Source organism: Oncorhynchus gorbuscha, linkage group LG11, assembly GCF_021184085.1.
Source record: "Oncorhynchus gorbuscha isolate QuinsamMale2020 ecotype Even-year linkage group LG11, OgorEven_v1.0, whole genome shotgun sequence".
In the NCBI taxonomy this organism is placed as follows: domain Eukaryota; kingdom Metazoa; phylum Chordata; class Actinopteri; order Salmoniformes; family Salmonidae; genus Oncorhynchus; species Oncorhynchus gorbuscha.
The window spans coordinates 15,710,300-15,732,459 of record NC_060183.1 but is presented as its reverse complement, the minus strand read 5'-3'; the positions used below and the strand labels follow the sequence as shown (position 1 = coordinate 15,732,459).

Sequence of the window (22,160 nt, the reverse complement as noted above, 5' to 3'; positions counted from 1 at the left end):
AGCTCATCTGCATGCTCATTGTCCTCACTGGGGTCTTGACCTGACTGCAGTTCGATGTCGTAACCGACTTCAGTGGGCAAATGCTCACCTTCGATGGCTCACCTTCTGGAGAAGTGTGCTCCTCACAAATAAATCCCGGTTTCAACTGTACTGAGTAGATGGCAGACAGTGTGTATGGCCAGTGGTTTGCTGATGTCAACGTTGTGAACAGACTGTTCCATGGTGGAGGTGGGGTTATGGTATGGGCAGTCATAAGCTACAGAAAACGAACACAATTGCATTTTATTGATGGCAATTTGTATTCTCAGTGATACCCGACAAGATTCTGAGGCCCATTGTTGTGCCATTCATCCGCCGCCATCACCTCATGTTTCAGCATGATATTGCCTGGACCCATGTCGTAAGGATCTGCACACAATTCCTGGAAGCTGAAAATGTCCCAGTTTTTGGCCTGCATACTCACCAGACATGTCACCAATTTAGCATATTTGGGATGCTCTGGATTGACGTGTACGACAGCTTGTTCCAGTTCCTGCCAATATCCAGCAATTTTGCACGGCCATTGAATAGGAGTGGGACAACATTTTCCTGGTCACAGTTAACAGCCTGATCAACTCTATGCGAAGGAGATGTGTTGTGCTGCATGAATCAAATGGTGGTCACACCAGATACTGACTGGTTTTCTGATCCACGCCCCTACCTTTTTTTTAAGGTACCGGTGACCAACAGATGCATATCGGTATTCCCATTCATGTGGAATCCATAGACTCTGGCCTAATTAATTTATTTCAATTGACTCATTTCCTTATATGAACTGTAACACAGTAAAATCTTTGAAATTGTTGCATTTGTATTTTTGTTTAGTGTAGATAAGTTTATATACCACTGCCTGTCTTGGGTTGACTGCAGCTCAGGTTCCCTCTGTCCATGCAATGTTATGAAATGTTATCTTAAAGGCAATTGATCCTTGATCAGCACTCCTACTCTGAAATGATTTATGAGTATGAGTCCAGGCACTTTTTTGAAATAATAGGGTCCGGAATGTCTTTTTTTAGTGATGTTGTGAACATGATCTGCCCGCTTCAAAGGGAGTGTCAGGTGGTGTCTACATTTGTCACGGCTCCTACAAATAAAGGAATTCAACAGCAAATATATGTACACCTGGAGCTCCATCTTAACGAGTGAAACACACAACGCCATCTGCAAGATTGAGTCATAAGATATAGCCATCTGTTTTTCCTTGATGATTTTATATACACAAACAACATAATGGCCATATGCTGCCAGGCCCCATTAAAAGGAGATGAATGTCTTACTTCCAAAGTAATACACTGAAGCCTTATAACTAATAAAACTGCTATATAATCTAAAATTGGAACACTCCGTAACACTTTTTGCTGAAGACCTCCCTGTCCCCAAAAGTGACATTTCTCATTGAAGAGCTTTGAAAGCTTTTTTGTCTCTTGCTGAGTAATATCTGCAGAACCTAGCTGTAATAACCTGCCTGCTCTGCATGAACGAACAAAACAGATTGCACTTAATACTGTCACCCCCTTACAAATACTCCATCGATTTAACAGACCATTGCCATTTCCCTGACTAAACATATACTGGGTTGTCACATCACACATCAAACCCGCTGTCCCCCAAACAACACCTGAGTGATGACGTCCTCTGCATTTATGCAGAATACAAAAATGTAACAGTATTTGGAAAAATAACGAACCTAAAGAGGGATGGACTGTGTGTGGAATGTCACTCACTGGAGTTACCTACTGGACTGTGATGCAAATGAGGCAAATGAAGTGGGATTTGGCATAGGGGGAGAGTGGGGTAAATTGAGTTACTTTTTACATTCAGATTCACTCGTCAAGGGAAAATTTGTAGTCTAACAAAGATATCTACATATATTTCAGGATGTGGTGTAACCCTGGAAATAATTAGGATTCATGTCAACATTACAGTTTTGAAAAAACAGTTTGTCCAAAAAAAGTGGTCTATTGACACGAATGACCCTGGGAATGGGGTAAGTTGATTCAAGGGACAGGGTAGGTTAAGCCGCCTACACATTTCTGTACTGAATGAAACATTGGCAATACCTTTTTAAAACCATGCCTATCTTTATTTAACATAGTCCAGGCCCTGTTGTTATGCAATATCCCAGAGATAATGCCTTGCATTACGCCTGGGAAGAAAACACGTCAATTTGCTCAGCTTGCCATTGGCTCAACCATTGACCCCCACGGCAAACATTTTGACTGTATTAGCGCACACAGCTACAATTATGTACTTTCAGGCTAAGTTTAGGAACTAATATTGAAGCTTACTGTAAGGGTTTAGTAGTAGTAGGAAGGATCGGAGGACCAATGCACAGCGTGGTAATTGTTCTTTATATTTATTTATAAATCAGAACACTAAATAAATTAAACAACAAAGAGAACGAAATCAAACCGAAACAGTCCTGTACGGTGCCTACATAAAACACAGAACAGAAAATAATCACCCACGAAACACAATAGAAAACTGGCTCCCTAAATATGGTTCTCAATCAGGGACAACGATTGACAGCTGCCTCTGATTGAGAACCATACCAGGCCAAATACAAAAATAGCAAATCATAGAAAAACTAACTTAGACAACCCACCCAACTCACGCCTTGACCATACTAAAACAAAGACATAACAAAAGAACTAAGGTCAGAACGTGACACTTAGAGACCCAAACTGATATATCAAACAATCATAAAAGTATATAATTTGGTTTAGATACAAGCATCATGAAACTTCTAACACGATAATTTCATTTGAAAATCTTAATTTTTTTATTTATTTTTTTACCTAACTTGCTTACCACTTTTTCCATGTGTTTTCTTCCTTCACAGACCCCATGAAATGATGACCTCTTCCAAAATATTTTGCCAAATTATACATTTTCTGTATGGTTTCCTAGAAACAAGGGCGGCTCAACTTACCCCACTCTCCCCTGATACCCTTTGTAAAACCCAAGACTCAAGAGATATTCCTTGGATAGGAAATGGTCCCAGCATTCCTCAGACACAACCAACCAATGGAAGCTGACTATGCTGTATAGCCCTATTGCTCTATTGGAAATACAATGCTTTTCTGTGGTATGTGTTGTTTTACTGCCTGGGGCAATTGAATTACATACTGATGAAGTCAAACAAATCAAACTGCCAGTAGTTGGAGACGGGAATGATTGTAAGTGTGTAAATGTCACTCTTTGGATGTAATGTGTTTTTATTGTGCTTCCAGATGTCGTCTTTCCAGTGGCTGCTGGCTGCCTCATTCATTATAATGTAACCTATGTATGTGAAGGAATGTCTATGAATTCAGTGATGAATACAAACAAGTTAAACAAATGAACTCATAAGCAAGTACTGTATCACACGGTGGAGAGAGATCTCCATGATAGTATGATAGCAGGCAGGCATACAGAGAAACAGCAAGTCCCCTCATCCCGCAAGCAGGGTGTAACCTACTTCCTGTAATGTTTGTCCAAAATGATTGATAGGGATTCGTATAGGTAACCCAGAAATATACGCCATTTCTAAGATCTTTGCCATGCACCGAATTTTGGGATGGAATAGCAGCGATTGCAAGTATAAGTCAATGAGTATTTCCTTTTGTCAGTGGATAGGACAGTTCATTGTGACTCCCATATCCCATTACTTATCAATGTGTTATTTCCTTTTGTCAGCGGATAGGACAGTTCATTGTGACACCCATATCCCATTACTTATCAATGTGTTATTTCCTTTGCACAGTAGTTTTCAAAAGTGTTGAGGATTACAATAACCACTATTCAGTTCCATGATACATTACTGATATTGATGTAGTAAAAACACAGCTGGAAAGTTCATTGTGTGAAATATCATGACCTTACCTTCAGGCCTGTTTTTCACTACTGTGCTGTGGCAAAATTGTACCCTATTCCCTATATAGTTCTCTTTTTTTGGACCAGGACCTATATGGCTCTGGTCAACAGTAGTGCAGAGAAAACAATATATGTGCCAAACTATTTCAGAGTTCAGCGGTTTGAAGTGAGTACACCGTGATGGTGCCAACACAATGAACCTTTATCTGTAGATTGATCTTCTCAGAGGTCACAAACTGAGACATTGTGAATTAGACTGATTGATTAGAATGATGTGTCACTTAGTGGTCGAACACCTACATTCTACAAACTGATGGACTGTCTGAAATCCATTCATGTGTGTGTTTGTGTGTGCATGGTGTGTGTGTCCACAGTTTGTTTTTCCCTCTTTAATGTCACAGTCAAACTTCACTTAGCGAAATGACATTATTAAGATTCAGAGCAACACTTTCCCCCATGTCTGGTAAATATTTTGGAGACATCCCTCAAACCTTTTCTGACCTCTAGCTGCTTGAATGCATAATGATCATCAAGTCACATTATCTGCCTGATTACTTTGATTCCCCCTTTTTTTTAATGAATAAAATACTGTTATGATGCAGAATGGAAATGTAGAGGTGCTCCACAGTAGAGAATTAAGAAAAGATTAATCGATGTCTGAATCATCTGAGAACATTTAGATTGTGCCATAACAATAGAATACATAAACACAACAGACTATGGTTCAGACATAACAATTAAGTTAGAGGTCAACACTTCACTGGTGAATTTTATATGTCCAACAAACAGTACCACATTTGCTACTGCTATCGCTGCCACCCACCCAATCGATGGCCCCCCAGCTGGTGACCACCTGAGGTCATGACCTGATGGTCAGGGTAAAGGCTTTTTAGTGTCCAGTGAAATATAAATTCAGCAAAAAAAGAAACGTCCTCTCACTGTCAACTGCGTTTATTTTCAGCAAACTTAACGTGCAAATATTTGTATGACCATAACAAGATTCAATAACTGAGACATAAACTGAACAGGTTCCACAGACATGTGACTAACAGAAATTGAATAATGTGTCCCTGAACAAAGGGGAGGGGGTCAAAATCAAAAGTAACAGTCAGTATGTGGTGTGGCCACCAGCTGAATTAAGTACTGCAGTGCATCTCTTCCTCATGGACTGCACCAGATTTGCCAGTTCTGAGATGTTACCCCACTCTTCCACCAAGGCACCTGCAAGTTCCCGGACATTTCGGGGGGAATGGCCCTAGCCCTCACCCTCCGATCCAACAGGTCCCAGATTTGCTCAATGGGATTGCGATCCGAGCTCTTCGCTGGCCATGGCAGAAAACGGACATTCCTGTCTTGCAGGAAATCGCGCACAGGACGAGCAGTATGGCTGGTGGCATTGTCATGCCGGAGGGTCATGTCAGGATTAGCCTGCAGGAAGGGTACCACATGAGGGAGGAGGATGTATTCCTTGTAACGCACAGCATTGAGATTGCCTGCAATGACAACACGCTCAGTCTGATGATGCTGTGACACATCGCCCCAGACCATGAAGGACCCTCCACCTCCAAATCGATCCCGCACCAGAGTACAGGCCTCGGTGTAACGCTCATTCCTTTGACGATAAACGCGAATCCGACCATCACCCCTGGTGAGACAAAACCGTGACTCGTCAGTGAAGAGCACTTTTTGCCAGTCTTGTCTGGTCCTGCGATGGTGGGTTTGTGCCCATAGGTGACGTTGTTGCCGGTAATGTCTGGTGAGTACCTGCCTTACAACAGGCCTACAAGCCCTCAGTCCAGCCCCTCTCAGTCTTTTACGGACAGTCTGAGCACTGATGGAGGGATTGTGCTTCCTAGTGTAACTCGGGCAGTTGTTGTTGCCATCCTGTACCTGTCCCGCAGGTGTGATGTTCGGATGTACTGATCCTGTGCAGGTGTTGTTACACGTGGTCTGCCACTGCGAGGACGATCAGCTGTCCGTTTTGTCTCCCAGTGGCGCTGTCTTAGGCATCTCACAGTACAGACATCGCAATTTATTCCCCTGGCCACATCTGCAGTCCTCATGCCTCCTTGCAGCATGCCTAAGGCATGTTCCTGCAGATGAGCAGGGACCCTGGACATCTTTCTTTTGGTGTTTTTCAGAGTCAGTAGAAAGGCCTCTTTACTGTCCTAAGTTTTCATAACTGTGACCTTAATTGCCTACCGTCTGTAAGCTGTTAGTGTCTTAACGACCGTTCCACAGGTGCATGTTCATGAATTGTTTATGGTTCATTGAACAAGCATGGGAAACAGGGCTTAAACCCTTTACAATGTAGATCTGAGAAGCTATTTGGATTTTTCCAAATTATCTTTGAAAGACAGGATCCTGAAAAGGGGCCGTTTCTCTTTTTGCTGAGTTTATCTGTGGTTGAATGACACATGCCTGGTTTAGCTCACGCAATGGACCTCTTCAGAACATACCGTGCTACTGCCTGCATGGAAGGTCAGAGGTGACATATGGGCTTATGTGTTCTACTCTCCCCCACTTCGGTTAGCTTACTTTCTCTCCCGGTGTAAGAAGGTTGAATGTTTTCTTAGAAATGCTACTGTTCATGTATCCATCTGGCTAACTGGCTTTAGCATCATACAGTGTACCACATCACTGTGAATGCTTAAAGTTATTACATTAGTTAGTACACCCTGAAGGCTCATACATTCGCTGATGATTTCCCTCGAGTCTTTGTATCTCATTGTATTTTTCTCCTTTCCTCGCAACACTAGTCCTTTTTAGCCACATGCCTGCATTTATCCGTTAAAGAGCTCTTTTCCAGAGTCAAACATTCATGAATAGATCCTCCTCTTTTTCTCTCCAGTAACAAGAAACTAAAGAGTGGTTAAACTCTTATTTCAATTAGTTGCCATGGTGACACTGTGGAAGGCTCCACAGCACACTTGGTGTGTTCGGTTGGGATGAAAGGGTTGAGGTAGACAAGCAGAAGATGGAGCTCACGCTGACTTTCAGCACACACACCTCCGCTGAGGCGGCCCTTTTACCCTCGGGCTTGGGAGTAACGCAGTCACAGCTCCTGCATTACACACAAAGTCACACACACATAAAGCCACACACACCACCGCTGAGATGGCCCCTTAGCCGCAGATAGACAAGCAGAAGATGGCCCCTTAGCCGACTAACAATACCAGCTCCCTGCATTACACACACAGTACACACAGTCAAAGACTCCCTCAGGTTCCTTTTAACCACAGATAAGAACAGGCACCATTCCCAGCTAATAAATAAACAGTGGTTGTTGGTTATTCAGGCTGACTCTCCAGGCAACAGGTGCTATGCCAAGGAAAGGCAAGGATCATTATGCTCGGTCTCTTGACACCTTGGATGCTTGTGTCGGTTGAGGGGGAAAGCTGTGACGTGTTTTGCATGGTGATGGTAGGATATACGGATGGATGTGTGGATGCGTGTTATTATCCCTTACCACCCTCTCAAGCGTTCATGTAAAGCCAGGTTATTGTTTGCAATAGTTAAAGGCTTATGTTTTGTCATAATGATGTGGTTTTGGAGTAGTGAGTGATGAGATCAGATAGAAATGTCTCTTTAACATGAAGAGAAGAGGGTTTATAGCTTTAATTTTCCTTTGCTTTTTGAAGGGGTTACCTGGTAACGGAGTGCTTTGATACACTGAATGCTCATCAATTATTATTATTATGGCTTCAGTCCTTCTGGCAGAATGGTCTGTCCTCGGTATACTCTGAGGAACGTTGTGTTAAGTTTATGTCAGCACCTTATCTGAGGCAAGATGACTAACTTTTAGGGTAACAAATTGTTGCAAATTATGAGATATACAGTGCATTCAGAAAGTATTCAGACCCCTTTACCTTTTCCACATTTTGTTACGTTACAGCCTTATTCTATTCATCAATCTACGCACAATACCCCATAGTGACAAAGCGAAAACAGGTTTTGAGATTTCTTTGCAAACTTAGAAAACATAAATAAAATAAATATCACATTTACATAAGTATTCAGACCCTTTACGCATTACTTTGTTGAAGCACCTTCGGCAGCAATTGCAGCCTAGAGTCTTCTTGGGTATGACTCAAAGCTATTTTCAGGTTTCTCCAAAGATCTTCATCCAGGCTCTGGCTGGGCCACTCAAGGACATTCAGAGACTTGTCCCCAATCCACTCCTGCGTTGTCTTGGCTGTACGCTTAGGGTCGTTGTCCTGTTGGAAGAGGAACCGTCACCCCAGTCTGGGGTTCTGAGCGCTCTGGAGTAGGTTTTCATCAAGGTTATATCTGTAGTTTGCTCTGGTCATCTTTCCCTCAATCCTGACTAGTCTCCCAGTCCCTGCTGCTGAAAAACCTCCAAAGCAGGATGCTGCCACCACCATGCTTCACCGTAGGGATGGCGCCAGGTTTCCTCCAAATGTGATGCTTGGCTTTCACACCAAAGAGTTAAATCTTGTTTTCATCATACCAGATAATCTTGTTTCTCATGGTCTGAGAGGCCTTTAGGTGCCTTTTGGCAAACCTCAAGTGGGCTGTCTTGTGCCTTTCACTGAGGATTGGCTTCCTTCTGGCCACTCTACCATGAGTGGCCAGACCTGACCAGGCCCTTCTCTCAATCAATTGGTAGAATCATCTCAAGGATGAGCTTAAATTCATGAGCTCGTCTTGACTGACAGCTCTTTGAAACACCTGTGTCAACCAACTTGGATGCAGTGAACAGTGTGGCAGTAAAATCATCTCAAGCTAATTGAAATTGCATCAATGATATATATTATACTTACAGCGTGTTTCTTGTGATGTGCTTCATAGTAGGGATGGGGAAACAAATCTTCTTGAAGCATTGAGGCTTTCCAGCAAATTGTGTTGAAAATAACTTCATTACTCAAGGCTTCGATCAACACAGTGCACACTAGAGACACCTGCTTTTCAAAGGAATTTAAAGCAGACAAAACATTATAGATGACGTACCACACGCTGTTGCACCGTGTTTTAGTCTATAAAAAAACAATCAGGTGGCTATTCGATGAAACAAATCGTTGGTCGTCATTGATCACATGCTTCTGAGAACGTCGGCTTTAAAGTAAACGGTTTAGCCAGTTTGAAGCATGCCTCGGAACTCCGGTATCAAACTTAGCATCTCTAGTTCACAGCAGCACTGAGGGATGTTATGACTGGACAACTATGTCAGCGTTTTGAATGACCCTCCCCCCTTTTGTTCCATGCTGGCTGAAGACCTAGCTAGCCAGTAACTAGCTAACACCAGACACAGATGAAGACCTAGCTAGCCAGTAACTAGCTAACACCAGACACAGATGAAGACCTAACTAGCCAGTAACTAGCTAACACCAGACACAGATGAAGACCTAGCTAGCCAGTAACTAGCTAACACCAGACACAGATGAAGACCTAGCTAGCCAGTAACTAGCTAACACCAGACACAGATGAAGACCTAGCTGGCCAGTAACTAGCTAACACCAGACACAGATGAAGACCTAGCTAGCCAGTAACTAGCTAACACCAGACACAGATGAAGACCTAGCTAGCCAGTAACTAGCTAACACCAGACACAGATGAAGACCTAGCTAGCCAGTAACTAGCTAACACCAGACACAGATGAAGACCTAGCTAGCCAGTAACTAGCTAACACCAGACACAGATGAAGACCTAGCTAGACAGTAACTAGCTAACACCAGACACAGATGAAGACCTAGCTAGCCAGTAACTAGCTAACACCAGACACAGATGAAGAACAAGCTAGCCAGTAACTAGCTAACACCAGGCACTGATGAAGACCTAGCTAGCCAGTAACTAGCAAACACCAGACACAGATGAAGACCTAGCTAGCCAGTAACTAGCTAACACCAGACACAGATTAAGACCTAGCTAGCCAGTAACTAGCTAACACCAGACACAGATGAAGACCTAGCTAGACAGTAACTAGCTAACACCAGACACAGATGAAGACCTAGCTAGACAGTAACTAGCTAACACCAGACACATATGAAGACCTAGCTAGCCAGTAACTAGCTAACACTAGACACAGATGAAGACCTAGCTAGACAGTAACTAGCTAACACCAGACACAGATGAAGACCTAGCTAGACAGTAACTAGCTAACACCAGACACATATGAAGACCTAGCTAGCCAGTAACTAGCTAACACCAGACACAGATGAAGACCTAGCTAGACATTAGCTAGACACAGATTAAAGGGGAAACATATGTGTCTTTGCCATAGATAAATAGGGTAAACTCTAAATTATATTTGCTGACACCCTACAGGCAGTTGGCATGCGGACTGCAGGAATGTCAAATTCCAGAGAATTTAATGTTAATCTCTCTACCTTAAGCCGCCTCCAATGTCATTTTAGAAAATTAGGCAGTGCGTCCAACCGGCCTCACGACCACAGACCTCGTGTAAACACGCCATCCCAGGAACTCCAACTGAGACCAGCCACCCGGACAACTGATGAAACTGGGTTTGCACAACCAAAGAATTTCTGCACAAACTGTCAGAAAGCGTCTCAGGGAAGATCATCTGCATGCTCGTCGTACTCACCAGGGTCTTGACCTCACAGCAGTTCGGCATGTCGCACGGATCTGTACACAATTCCTGGAAGCTTAAAATATCTGTAACGCCTGCTCCCGCTCCCCCTATCTGGCGCTCGAGTGCTGTCTACTGTCTGAATTTATTAATTGTTCACTCCCTGTACTTACTTCTCGTCTCCAAGCATCTGTCCTCACAATATCTCAGTTCTTCCATGGCCTGCATACTCACCAGGCATGTCACCCATTGAGCATGTTTGAGATAATCTGGATCGACGGGTATGACAGCGTGTTCCAGTTCCCGCCACTGTCCAGTGACTTTTCACAGCCATTGAAGAGGAGTGGGACAACATTCCACAGGCCACAGTCAACAGCCTAATCAACTCTATGTGAAGGAGATGTGTCGTGCTGCATGAGGCAAATGGCGGTCACACCAGATACTGACTGGTTTTCTGATCCATGTTCCTACCAACAGAGGCATATCTGTATTCCAAGATATGTGAAATCCATAGATACTGGCCTAATGAATTTATTTTAATTGACTGAATTCCTATTATGAACTCTAACTCAGTAAATTCAATGAAATTTTTGCATGTTGGTGTTTATATATTTGTTCAGTGTACATTTCAAAGTGCAGTAATGATTACACCTAATGTAGCGTTTGTAACCAAGTGGGAAGTGGGAATTTTCCACATATGACTGGGAAGAATCCACTTGAAAGCCCCTCCAACTGGCAATTACGATTGGGATACTTGTCTATCATATCTGAGCTCTGACGCCTCCCACATTTGTATTTCTTTTATTTTACTAGGCAAGTCAGTTAAGAACAAATTCTTATTTTCAATGGGGGCCTAGGAACAGTGGGTTAACTGCCTGTTCAGGGGCAGAACGACAGATTTTGTACCTTGTCAGCTCGGGGATTTGAACTTGCAACCTTTCGGTTACTAGTCCAATGCTCCAACCACTAGGCTACCCTGCCGCCCCATGCTGACCTGATGTAGCCTACTAAGGAAATTAAATGTCAATAACAGCATTTTCAGCTGTTAAATGTAACAACAAAACATTATTTATGAAAAGCAATCTGGTAACATGGGTTTTGTTGACAAGCATGATAGCTGTACTTTTAGTTTGTGGTTGACGCATCTTGTTGGCCTTTAGCCAATCAGCGTTTCCCACAAATTTAAAAGCAAGTGAATGCCTCCAACTGGTATTTATGACTTCATAACTGCTCAATTTGCACCTCCCACAAGATTACGAATACAGGTTTATATTTCATATATTGGGTTGAAAAAGGTTACACTTATCAGATAATCCGCATGTATACCCTAAAAGGTGCTGACCAAGTGAGGCAAGCCAAGTTAATTTGCTGGATATGTCAAAAAAATACCCATGTGCATTGCGAATGACAGTAAATACATAGCAAAACATAAATACAATGTCCTATTACTGTAGAAATGTGCTGTAGAATGTAACAATGGTTAACAGTGTAGTTTCATGTTATCACATGATGAACTTCAGGATTCACATGTGGAAAATCACGATTTCACACCTGAAACGTGACATTTCACATGTAAAATCATGTGAAGTGTTCCAAAAAACGCATGTTATTTCCTATGTGAATATCTGTTTTGGGAATACTTCACCAGATACATTTCACACGTGAAAAACAAGTGTTTTTGGAACACTTCACATGGGATCACATTTTGAAATGTGTAATTCCGTGTGTTATATCTGTTAATTAAGCTAAAATATTTGGATGAACCACAAAGTCTGTATAATTCCCCTAAACATGCATTACCTGTAATACATCTCTGCACTTAGCAGAGGGCCACCTGTACTGCTATTTTAGTTATCAGTTATACTGACTATTCTCTCATCATTGATTTCATTGTCCAAAAGGTTGTGAGTTCAAATACCAGTTAAGAACATGTTGAATAGTAATAACTGTATAATTAATCAAACACAATATAGTAATGTGTGTCAAATATGTACATTTAAAAAGCTGTATGTTAAAAGCACTGTGTATCTAGCATACTGTAAAACTTCATGTGAAATATCACTGAATGTGACGTGTTCTAAAAACACATGGTTTCAGATGATTTCACAAGTGCAAAACATTTGTAAATCATGTGGTTTTTCCACAAGGGATTTTAATTTTTTACTTAGAAATATCGGAAATTATTTGAATATTTATTTTCCTGGGCCTGTCACTTTTAATAAAAAATCCCGGGATGTGTGTTATCTCCTGTGGAACTATAATCTCCGGTGAGTCATTTCTCCCTTATTAAATGGATGATTCTATGGATGATTTATTTTTTCTCACCTGGATCCTCGTCTTGATTAGAATAACCTCAGTGAGATGAGTTTTCTCACAGTCAGAGCAGAGCTGTAAGGCAGCACTCATCACTTGTTGCCTTCACAATTCAGTAAGAGTTCCTGTCCAGGAACGACTGGGCCTGAAAATAAGTAGGGGATTCACAGGGGAAGTATTTAAACCTGCCGAGCCGATGCCTCTGTCAGAGAAGACTGACAGTCCCTAATTTGGGTTGGAGTCGCAAATCTGGTCTCGACTTGGGTTTAGTTGATGTAGTCGTGTTGTCTATCAGATTGTGTGTGTGTGTGTGTGTGTGCGTGCGTGTGCGTGCGTGCGTGCGTGCGCACTCACACCTGTGTTAGGAACAGAACTCATTAAGAAGAAAGACAGAGTGCAAGATAGACAAACTGAGAGAATAGGTTGGAAAAAGTATGAAGTATGTGACAGGGTTGAAAAATGTGCTGTAAGGTATATTCACAGTATGCTAGTTGGATTATTAATAAAGTCAGTCACCTCACCTCTTGAGTAATGATCTGAGCTAATTAACCAATGCTCTATTGCTGCACACCACAGTATAATTAACACTACAGACCCCTGGCATAGAAGCATGAACTCTTGTCTAGCCAAGGCAAGCGACTGATGTTGCTGCCAAAGAGATTTGTCGGTGGTATGTGGTTGGCCTATGCAAATTAGATGTCTTTTTAGAAATTAAGAAAATGTCTTTGACTTTGCTTATAGAAGAAAGGAATACAGGCCTGTGGGAAGGTAAGGAATTTGTTAAAAAGCCAGTCCTGTTATGTAAGGAGATTTTGTCGCTTAGTACTCAGCCGTTTGCATGTTTCTTTCATATAAGTACCTTAGCTTTACCTAGTCATCACTGACCTTTTCAAGAGACGTCCACCCTGACCAGTGACCATTTGATGAAAGAGCATCTTATTCTCACACCTGTCATAACACATTTTCCCAAAGCTTTTCAGTATATTCTTCCAAAGCAAGGAAATGTGTAATGTTCAGTACAGGAGAGAGGGCCTTTGTTGTGGCAGCATCATGCTGTGAGGATATTTCTCAGCAGATGTGGCAAAGTTTCATCTTCCAACAGGACAACGACCCTAAACACACAGCCAAGACAATGCAGGAGTGGCTTCAGGACAAGTCTCTGAATGTCCTTGAGTGGTCCAGCTAGAGCCCGGATTTGAACCCGATCGAGCATCTCTGAAGAGACCTGAAAATAGCTGTGCAGCGACGCTTCCCATCCAACCTGACAGAGCTTGAGAGGATCTGCAGAGAAGAATGGGAGAAACTCACCAAATACAGGTGTGCCAAGCTTGTAGCGTCACACCCAAGAAGACTCAAGGCTGTAATCGCTGCCAAAGGTGCTTCAACAAAGTACCTAGCAAAGGGTCTGAATACTTATGTAAATGTTATATCAGTTTTTGTTATATATTTTTTTAAATCTAAAAACATGTTTTTGTTTTGTTGTTATGGGGTATTGTGTGTAGATTGATGGGCAAAAAAAACGATTTTATCCATTTCAGAATAAGGCTGTAACGTAACAAAATGTCAAGTGGTCTGAATACATTCCGAATGCACTATATGTTCTATCATACAGGACTTCCATAGATATAGTATGACAGGCAATCCAGACAGTTCGTAGGTCTATACTCTGCAATTCTATGTTGGGGTTTTTCCTTATAAATTATTTTCATGTTTTAGTTTTTGAAGAAAATGTGTTTTGTGTAAGAAGTCTTCTTCCAAGTCTGTCTCACCTGTTTACTTGTGTTCAGAGACGAGGAGCACGTCACCCACAGAAGCACCATCTGTCGTTGGGGAAGAATAATTCCCTCTGAATAGAATCCCCAGTTCATCTAATGGAACTGAGTCTCTCTCTCTCTCTCTCTCTCTCTCTCTCTCTCTCTCTCTCTCTCTCTCTCTCTCTGTCTCTCTGTCTCTCTGTCTCTCTGTCTCTCTGTTCTGCACCACCTGCTCTCAAGTGATAGCTTTAATCTGTGCTGAGGAAGTTGGTCTGGTTTTCTCTTTTTAATTGAAAAATAGCATCCATTAGAAGGTGAAGGGAATGAAAAAGCCACTTTGACATGTTCTAATATTCTGCAGCTCTGTGAAAAGGAGATATTGATCTGATATGATTGCAAGACTAAATGGAAGCTTCTTTTCGACATCTGCGCTTTGCTAATGTGTATTCTGAGGCTTATGTGAAGCCCTCTACCTTCTGCCACAGTACGTTTTAGTGTCAATGTACAGTCATGATTGGTCGGGTTCCCTTTCCAAAGCAATCATACCTTCATCTATTAAGGTAAACTTTTCCTATTGAGGTTTCATAAGGTGAACCCATCACAAGCTTCTCCAAGCATTTCAATATCTGTGTGTCTGTCTTTCTGTGTGTGTCTGTTCATCCATCCATCCGTTTAAGCTTTGACAATTAACTTTGAGAGCACTGTGAGGATGTGAGACAGTGAGTGCCCCTATCTACCTGAGACATCCCAGGTTGTTGTGCCCGTGGTCCCGAGTGTCAGTAAACCAACTGTTCCAGATGTCAGCGGAGAGTTGCCGCTGTGACTCTCACTTTGACGTTCCTCTCTTGACTGGCAGATACATATCCCAGTCCTAAGACAATGTCACGTGTTGCTCTACAGGTAGAAGGTGTGTTCTGGACCTTTGTGTATCGTATACGCCACGTCTCTTTCATCCTCACAGCTTTTGATTGTTGAGTCTCATTTCATTCAGACTGCTTTGATTGTTACACATGATGCGTGAGCTAATTGTTTTCATAAACATTGGTCACCTAATAGAAACTGCTAATAGAAAAATCCAGGTAGTGAAATGCTGAAGGTTGAATTGACATCCTACTTATTAAGGGTAAGATAACTGGCTGCCAGGGGTCCTACAGTAATCTGCTACATTCAGCCAAGAATAACATCACCAGAGGAAGAATCGATAGAGGGATGGTTTGAGAACAGGTGAAATGAGGAGCTCTAATGTTAAGGCAGTTGAATGATTTCGTGTTATCTACTGTTCTCTGCAAGTATGAGGTACACGTCATAGGGGAGGAGTATGGAGACGATCCATAATGTGCTATACTGGTTGAGGTATGTAAGTTAATGAAGTATGTACAGTAGGTATGCTGGCACTACCACTGGTTTCTAGGGGTATGTGGTGCTTATCTGGGTAAACGTTGTAGTTCTCTAGCCTTCCAAAAAAAGGTCAACATTGTAGTTCTCTAGCCTTCCAAAAAATACCAACACTGTAGTTTTCTAGCCTTACAAAAAAACAAAATGTCAGCAATCAGCAACACCAAAAGATGACTGATTGGGTGTTGCTGTCATTTTTTCTTTTTTCGGGATGCAAAAAAATCTACAAGTTTACTTCAGCCTTTATGATAACCACCTGTTGAATATTCATGACCCTGGATCAGCACAGAGGATGATAGATGTGCGAACATCTGCTCCATGCTGGCTCTGAGCCAACAGCTTTATTGTGGTAGAGAGTGTGTTTATCACAGTAGGAAGTGCCATTGTAACTCTTATGAGACGGTTGTATTTACCTCCAGATTTAAAACCTTCCTCTCTCTGAAAACAGGGACACACCCACCCTGCTCTCGCATAATCATCATCATCACCCGTCATCTGGGAGAATGTTGAGACGTATGGGGATTTGACAGTATAACAGGGAAATGTACACAAGGCTTATTTTATTTACACTAACATGAGTCAATGTCAATCATCATTTCTCCTTGAGGTATTGGCTGAATATTAATTACCGCTGGTTAGATTGTTAGATTGTGTTATGCAATGTTGATGTTTGTCATTCAATTTGATGAGCATGCATAGGCTATTGTAGTTTTTCAGCCGTTTAACTATTCCTAAGAATACAACTTTATTGTAGCTAAAGGCTAGGCAATAATGGAGTATTTCTGGCCCTCTGTATGTAGTGGACCAGCCAGAGGGACTAGCCTACCCTCCTCTGGGGCTATTTGGAAGGCCCTGCAGCCCCATCACCACATCCATTCCCTTAACTAATGTTTGAGAAGAGCATTCCCCCCCCCCACTCAGAAACAGTCTTCCCAGGACAGGACTGCATGGAAAACTGTGAGAGTTTCCAAACATTCCCCCATGGAGCATATGCTGTTCTGAGAGTTCATCTGAGAGTTCTCCTAGTGTTCTAAGAGCAGCCCATGACATCCAGACGGGAGTCATTGACCCTTCTCTGCTCCCTCTTCTCCCTCCTTCCTATTTGACATCATGGGGCAAAGACACAGTTCAAACGCCAAGTCGGGAGGGTTCAGGGGACAATGCTCAAGCCGCTGTAGTAGATCTCCCTAGCTCCCTATCCCAGGCCTGACAGTGGTGGCAGGAGAATGATTGGACATCCTGGCAGAACCAATGAGTGGTTAAAAAGCTGATGTCTCTGTACTCAGCCAGAGAACAGAGTTTAACCCTGAGCTGTAATTGGGTTGGCTGGTGCTACTGCAGTGAGGTGGACCGCCAGCCTTGGATGGTTTTTGGCTCCTATCATGCAGACAGACAGTCCTGCCAAGATACCAATTTTGCTTGCTACTGCTGCTTGTGTGCCTCATTTGAAATGTTTTCTTTCTTCGTTGTTCCAAATGTCTTTGGAATCCCATCTTTGCTGTAAAAAAACTCTGAATGAAGGCCCCTTCCTCAATAGCTGGGTAGAGAGAAGAGACCCTTACAGCAAAACAATATGATTTCATGTGAAATTTCCTAATTTTGCACATGTAACATATAATAAAATGTTCCACATGAAATTATGTGAAACCACCCTACTCAAGGATTACACTTTTAAAAATGGAATAGAACCTGACTCAGCCAATCTCCTCGTGTGCCCCCAAATTGGTCTTCTCAGGCTTCCGTGCTAGCCGTGTCCCCTCGTATCATCGCCATTCCTCCTGCGCTGTTTCCACCTGCTTCCATGGCAGACTCTTGTCCCCTCGGTACTTCTCCTCGTAGTATCACGGTTCCGCTTTCGCTGCCTCCATCTCCTCCTTAGGACAGCGATACTCCCCCGCCTGCGTCCAGGGTCCTGCTCCATCCAGAATCTCTTCCCATGTCCATGAAGTCTGCTCATCCTGGCCACGCTGCTCGGCCCTTTTATGGTGGGTTTTTCTGTCACTTCTGTCGTAAGGAGGCGACAAAGGTGCAGAGTGGTAGGCGTACATTCTTAATTTATTAAACAAATGAACACTGAAACAAAAATAACAAACACCCGAACAAACCGTGCCGCTAATCACAATTGCTAACGGGCAACTACACATAGACAAGAATCCACAAAATACCCAAGGGAATATGGCTACCTAATATGGTCCCCAATCAGAGACAACGATAAACAGCTGCCTCTGATTGGGAACCAATTCAGGCCACCATAGACATACAAATACCTAGACTTACAAAAAACCAGAGATATACAAAAAACCCTAGACAATACATAAACTAACATACCCACCCTAGTCACACCCTGACCTAACCAAAATAATAAAGAAAACAAAGATAACTAAGGTCAGGGCGTGACATGAATGCAATGTCACCAAAAACATGGAAACCATTTGATTGATGTATTTGATACCATCCCACCTATTCCGCTCCAGCCATTACCATATAATTTAATGGGTTAAATTAACAAAATAATAGGGTTCTGATTGGGTTGACAAAATGATCTTATCGAAATCCCATACGATCTAATCTAATTACTTGTGATTTCCAATCAGAAAAAAAGTCATTTGAATTTATTTTTATTTGGAATTCATGTAATGCACCTACACATAATAGTCCAAATTGGTGAAGTGAAATGAAAAAAATTACTTGTTTCAAAAAATTCAAACAAATCAAAAACTGAAAAGTGGTGCGTGCATATGTATTCACCCCCTTTGCTATGAAGCCCCTGAATAAGATCTGGTGCAACCAATTACCTTCAGCAGTCACATAATTAGTTAAATAAAGCCCACATGTGTGCAGTCTAAATGTCACATGATCTGTCACATGTTCTCAGTATATATATACCTGTTCTGAAAGGTCCCAGAGTCTGCAACACCACCAAGCAAGCGGCACCATGAAGACCAAGGAGCTCTCCAAACAGGTCGGGGACAAAGTTGTGGAGAAGTACAGATCAGGGTTGGGTTATAAAAAATATCAGAAACTTTGAACATCCCATGGAGCGCCATTAAATCCATTATTAAAAATGGAAAGAGTATGGCACCACAACAAACCTGCCAAGTGGTACGTGTTCATGATGTTTTATTTACTGAACACTGAAATACAAAATAATCATGTGAAAAAAACAGTCTTGTAAGGTGCAGAAAACACTAAACAGAAAATAATCATCCACAAAACACAGGTGGGGAAAGGCTACCTAAGTATGATTCTCAATCAGAGACAACGAACGACACCTGCCTCTGATTGAGAATATAACTTAGAAAAAAGAACATAGACAACCCACCCCAACTTATGCCCTGACCAACCTAACACAAAGACATAAAAAATAAACTAAGGTCAGAACGTGACACTGTCTCAGTCTTCCAGAGATTTGAGACTGGGACAGAGGTCCACCTTCCAGCAGGACAATGTCCCTAAGCATACTGCTAAAGCAACACTTGAGTGGTTTAAGGTGAAACATTTAAATGTCTTGGAATGGCCTAGTTAAAGCCCAGACCCCCAATCCAATTGAGAATCTATGGTATGACTTAAAGATTGCTGTACACCAGCGTAGTAGTTTTGTCTTGAAAAATGGGCAAAAATCCCAGTGGCTAGATGTGCCAAGCTTATAAAGACATACCCCAAGAGATTTGTAGCTGTAATTTCTGCAAAAGGTGGCTCTACAAATGATTGACTTTGGAGGGGTGAATAGTTATTCACGCTCAAGTTGTCTGGTTTTTTGTCTTATTTCTTGCTTGTTTCACAATAAAAAAATATTTTCCATCTTCAAAGTGGTAGGCATGTTGTGTAAATCAAAGGATACAAACGCCCCCAAAAAATCTGTTTTAATTCCAGGTTGTAAGGCAACAAAATAGGAAACATGCCAAGGGGGTGAATACTTTCACAAGGCACTGTAGGTGACTGATCTCACCTGTATTCCTCCAATTTCAGCTTTGTTAAAACACTCAAGAAAAATTATTATATTTATCATAGTGATTCAGGAGTAACATTAAAACACAATAATGTGCCCTACCAACATTAGACGATACAAAAACCACTCCATTGACTGAAATAAGTCAATTAAATGCATGAGAGAATAGTCCAATTAACTGATAATTAAAATAGCAGTGCAGATGGCACTCTTGTGTTTAGTGCAGAGATATATTATAGGTAATGAATGTGTAGAGGACTTCTGAGAATACTACAGACTTTGTGGCATAGTATAAAGATCAGTGTACTCCAAGGTTGCGAGTTTAAATCCCAGGTGAGGATATATTGAAAAGTCATTGTTAAGTGATAATGTAAAATGTAGGCATATTGTCACTGATGAAATATGTTTTATCTGAACAGCGTACCACTTAACTTAAAATCCACACACCATTGAATTACCGCCCTTACATAAAAGCATGTGAGATTTGCAGTTTCACTTGTGAAAAAATGTCAGGTCAGTTGTTCGGGTGTGAAAACACATGTTTCATGTTATCACATGTTGCTTTTACATGTTGACACATGTTATCACATTAACTTCACATAAGATCAAGAGACATTCATGTGGTTTTCCCGTAAGGGGAATAGTGTCTGGGAGGCAGCTAGGACCGGAAAAGGGACTATCAATTTATTATCACCTTTTCTCAAGTGAGTGACTTCCCAACATGAATACAAGTCAAACAACACTATCATTTTATAGTTTCGAGAGAATTCAAACAAATGTTTTGAATATGACCCTATGTCCCATAGTGATTATCATCCATTAGCAAATCATGTTCCATAATCATTGTAATATTCCACATGACCAAATCTTTTGTTACACATTGGTTCCAATCTTTTTTTTTCATCTGCTCCTTCAATAGCAGGATTTCCTATTCTCTCATCTTTTACAAATTGTAGTGAGGGCTGACTCAAGGACGACACTATAATTGAAAAGCAGCTTTTAGATTTAACTGTGACCTCGTCTCGTTTGTGGCAGAGGAGCTGGATGAAGCAGAGCAGGGGAATGAAAGGTGAGGATGTGGATTAGAGAGAGAGAGAGTGAGATAATAGGAGAAAGAGAGAATACGAGAATAGGAGGAGGGGTAGGATGGAGTGAAATAGGTGTTGACAGAGTAAGTCATTGATCTTCCCTGAAGATTAAACACCACTCTAACAACAGGGTCCAGTTTTCACTTTGCACTGGAGGCTGATCGTGTGTCTATTTAAGGTGTATTTCAATAACATCCTGATATTTTGAATTATTTAGCTGGGTTCTTGTGCTATTTGGTGCATGCTGATTGGACAATTTATTAATTGGCTCTGTCAGGGTTGGTGTGTGCACCTCAGAACTCCACAGCTCTTTAATGGCTGAAAACTTAAGTGAAATTACAGATAAGAGTGAACCGCGTGGTAACTTGTGACAATTTGCTGGCTTCGACTGATGCCCAGTCATTCTGAACGGCCTGGAAATACGATGAGAAGTAGGAAAATTATTAGTAGGAAACAACTTTGTCATCATAATGTGGCGTCAAATGTATTTTAGAGAAATGGCAATGTTGCCATTAGCTAGCAAAGTTCATAAAAATAGCTGGCTTGGGCTCCCGAGTAGCGCAGCGGACAAAGGCACTTCATCACAGTGTTAGAGGCGTCGCTACAGACCCGGGTTCAATCCCAGGCTGTGTCACAGCTGGCCGCGAGACCCATGAGGCGGCACACAATTGGCCCAGCGTTGTCTGGGTTAGGGGAAGGTTTGCCTGCAGGGATGTCCTTGTCCCTCTAGTGATTCCGGGCAGGGCCCATGCAGACTGACTTCGGTCGCCAGTTGTATGGTGTTTCCTCCGACACATTGGTGTGACTGGATTCCGGATTAAGCGAGCAGAGTGTCAAGAAGCTGCGCGACTTGGCAGGGCCGTGTTTTGGAGGATGCATGGCTCTCAACCTTCACCTCTCCCGAGTCCATACGGGAGTTGCAGCGATGGGACAAGACTGTAACTACCAATTGGATATCACAAAAATTGGGGAGGAAAAGGGGTGAAAGGTAACAAAAAAAGAAATAGCTGGCAATGCTAATCTTAGCAAGCTAAAAAGCAGTGCTGTCCGCTCAATATTGTCAAACTGACAGCATCATAATGTTGACAAAAGGTTTTCCGACCAATTATTTGCTTACAAGCCACTGTAATGCACATAGACTAAATCTCCATCAGCACCAATATAGTGGGGTAATATTTGATATGACCTTTTTTACATTTTGTTACATTACAGCCTAAAAT

The 22,160-nt window shown here is 42.0% G+C and overlaps 1 protein-coding gene across 1 annotated transcript in view; it reads left to right on the top strand.

Annotated features, from left to right (window-relative positions):
• The window catches only part of LOC124048151 (cGMP-dependent protein kinase 1-like), a 90,657-nt gene extending 87,538 nt beyond the window's left edge, over positions 1-3,119 (top strand). The window contains exon 4 of the mRNA XM_046368632.1: positions 2,882-3,119. Within this exon, the coding sequence (XP_046224588.1) occupies positions 2,882-2,895 (14 nt within the window). The 3' untranslated portion in view covers positions 2,896-3,119. The remainder of the gene's footprint in view (positions 1-2,881) is intronic.
• Positions 3,120-22,160: the final 19,041 nt, after the last annotated feature.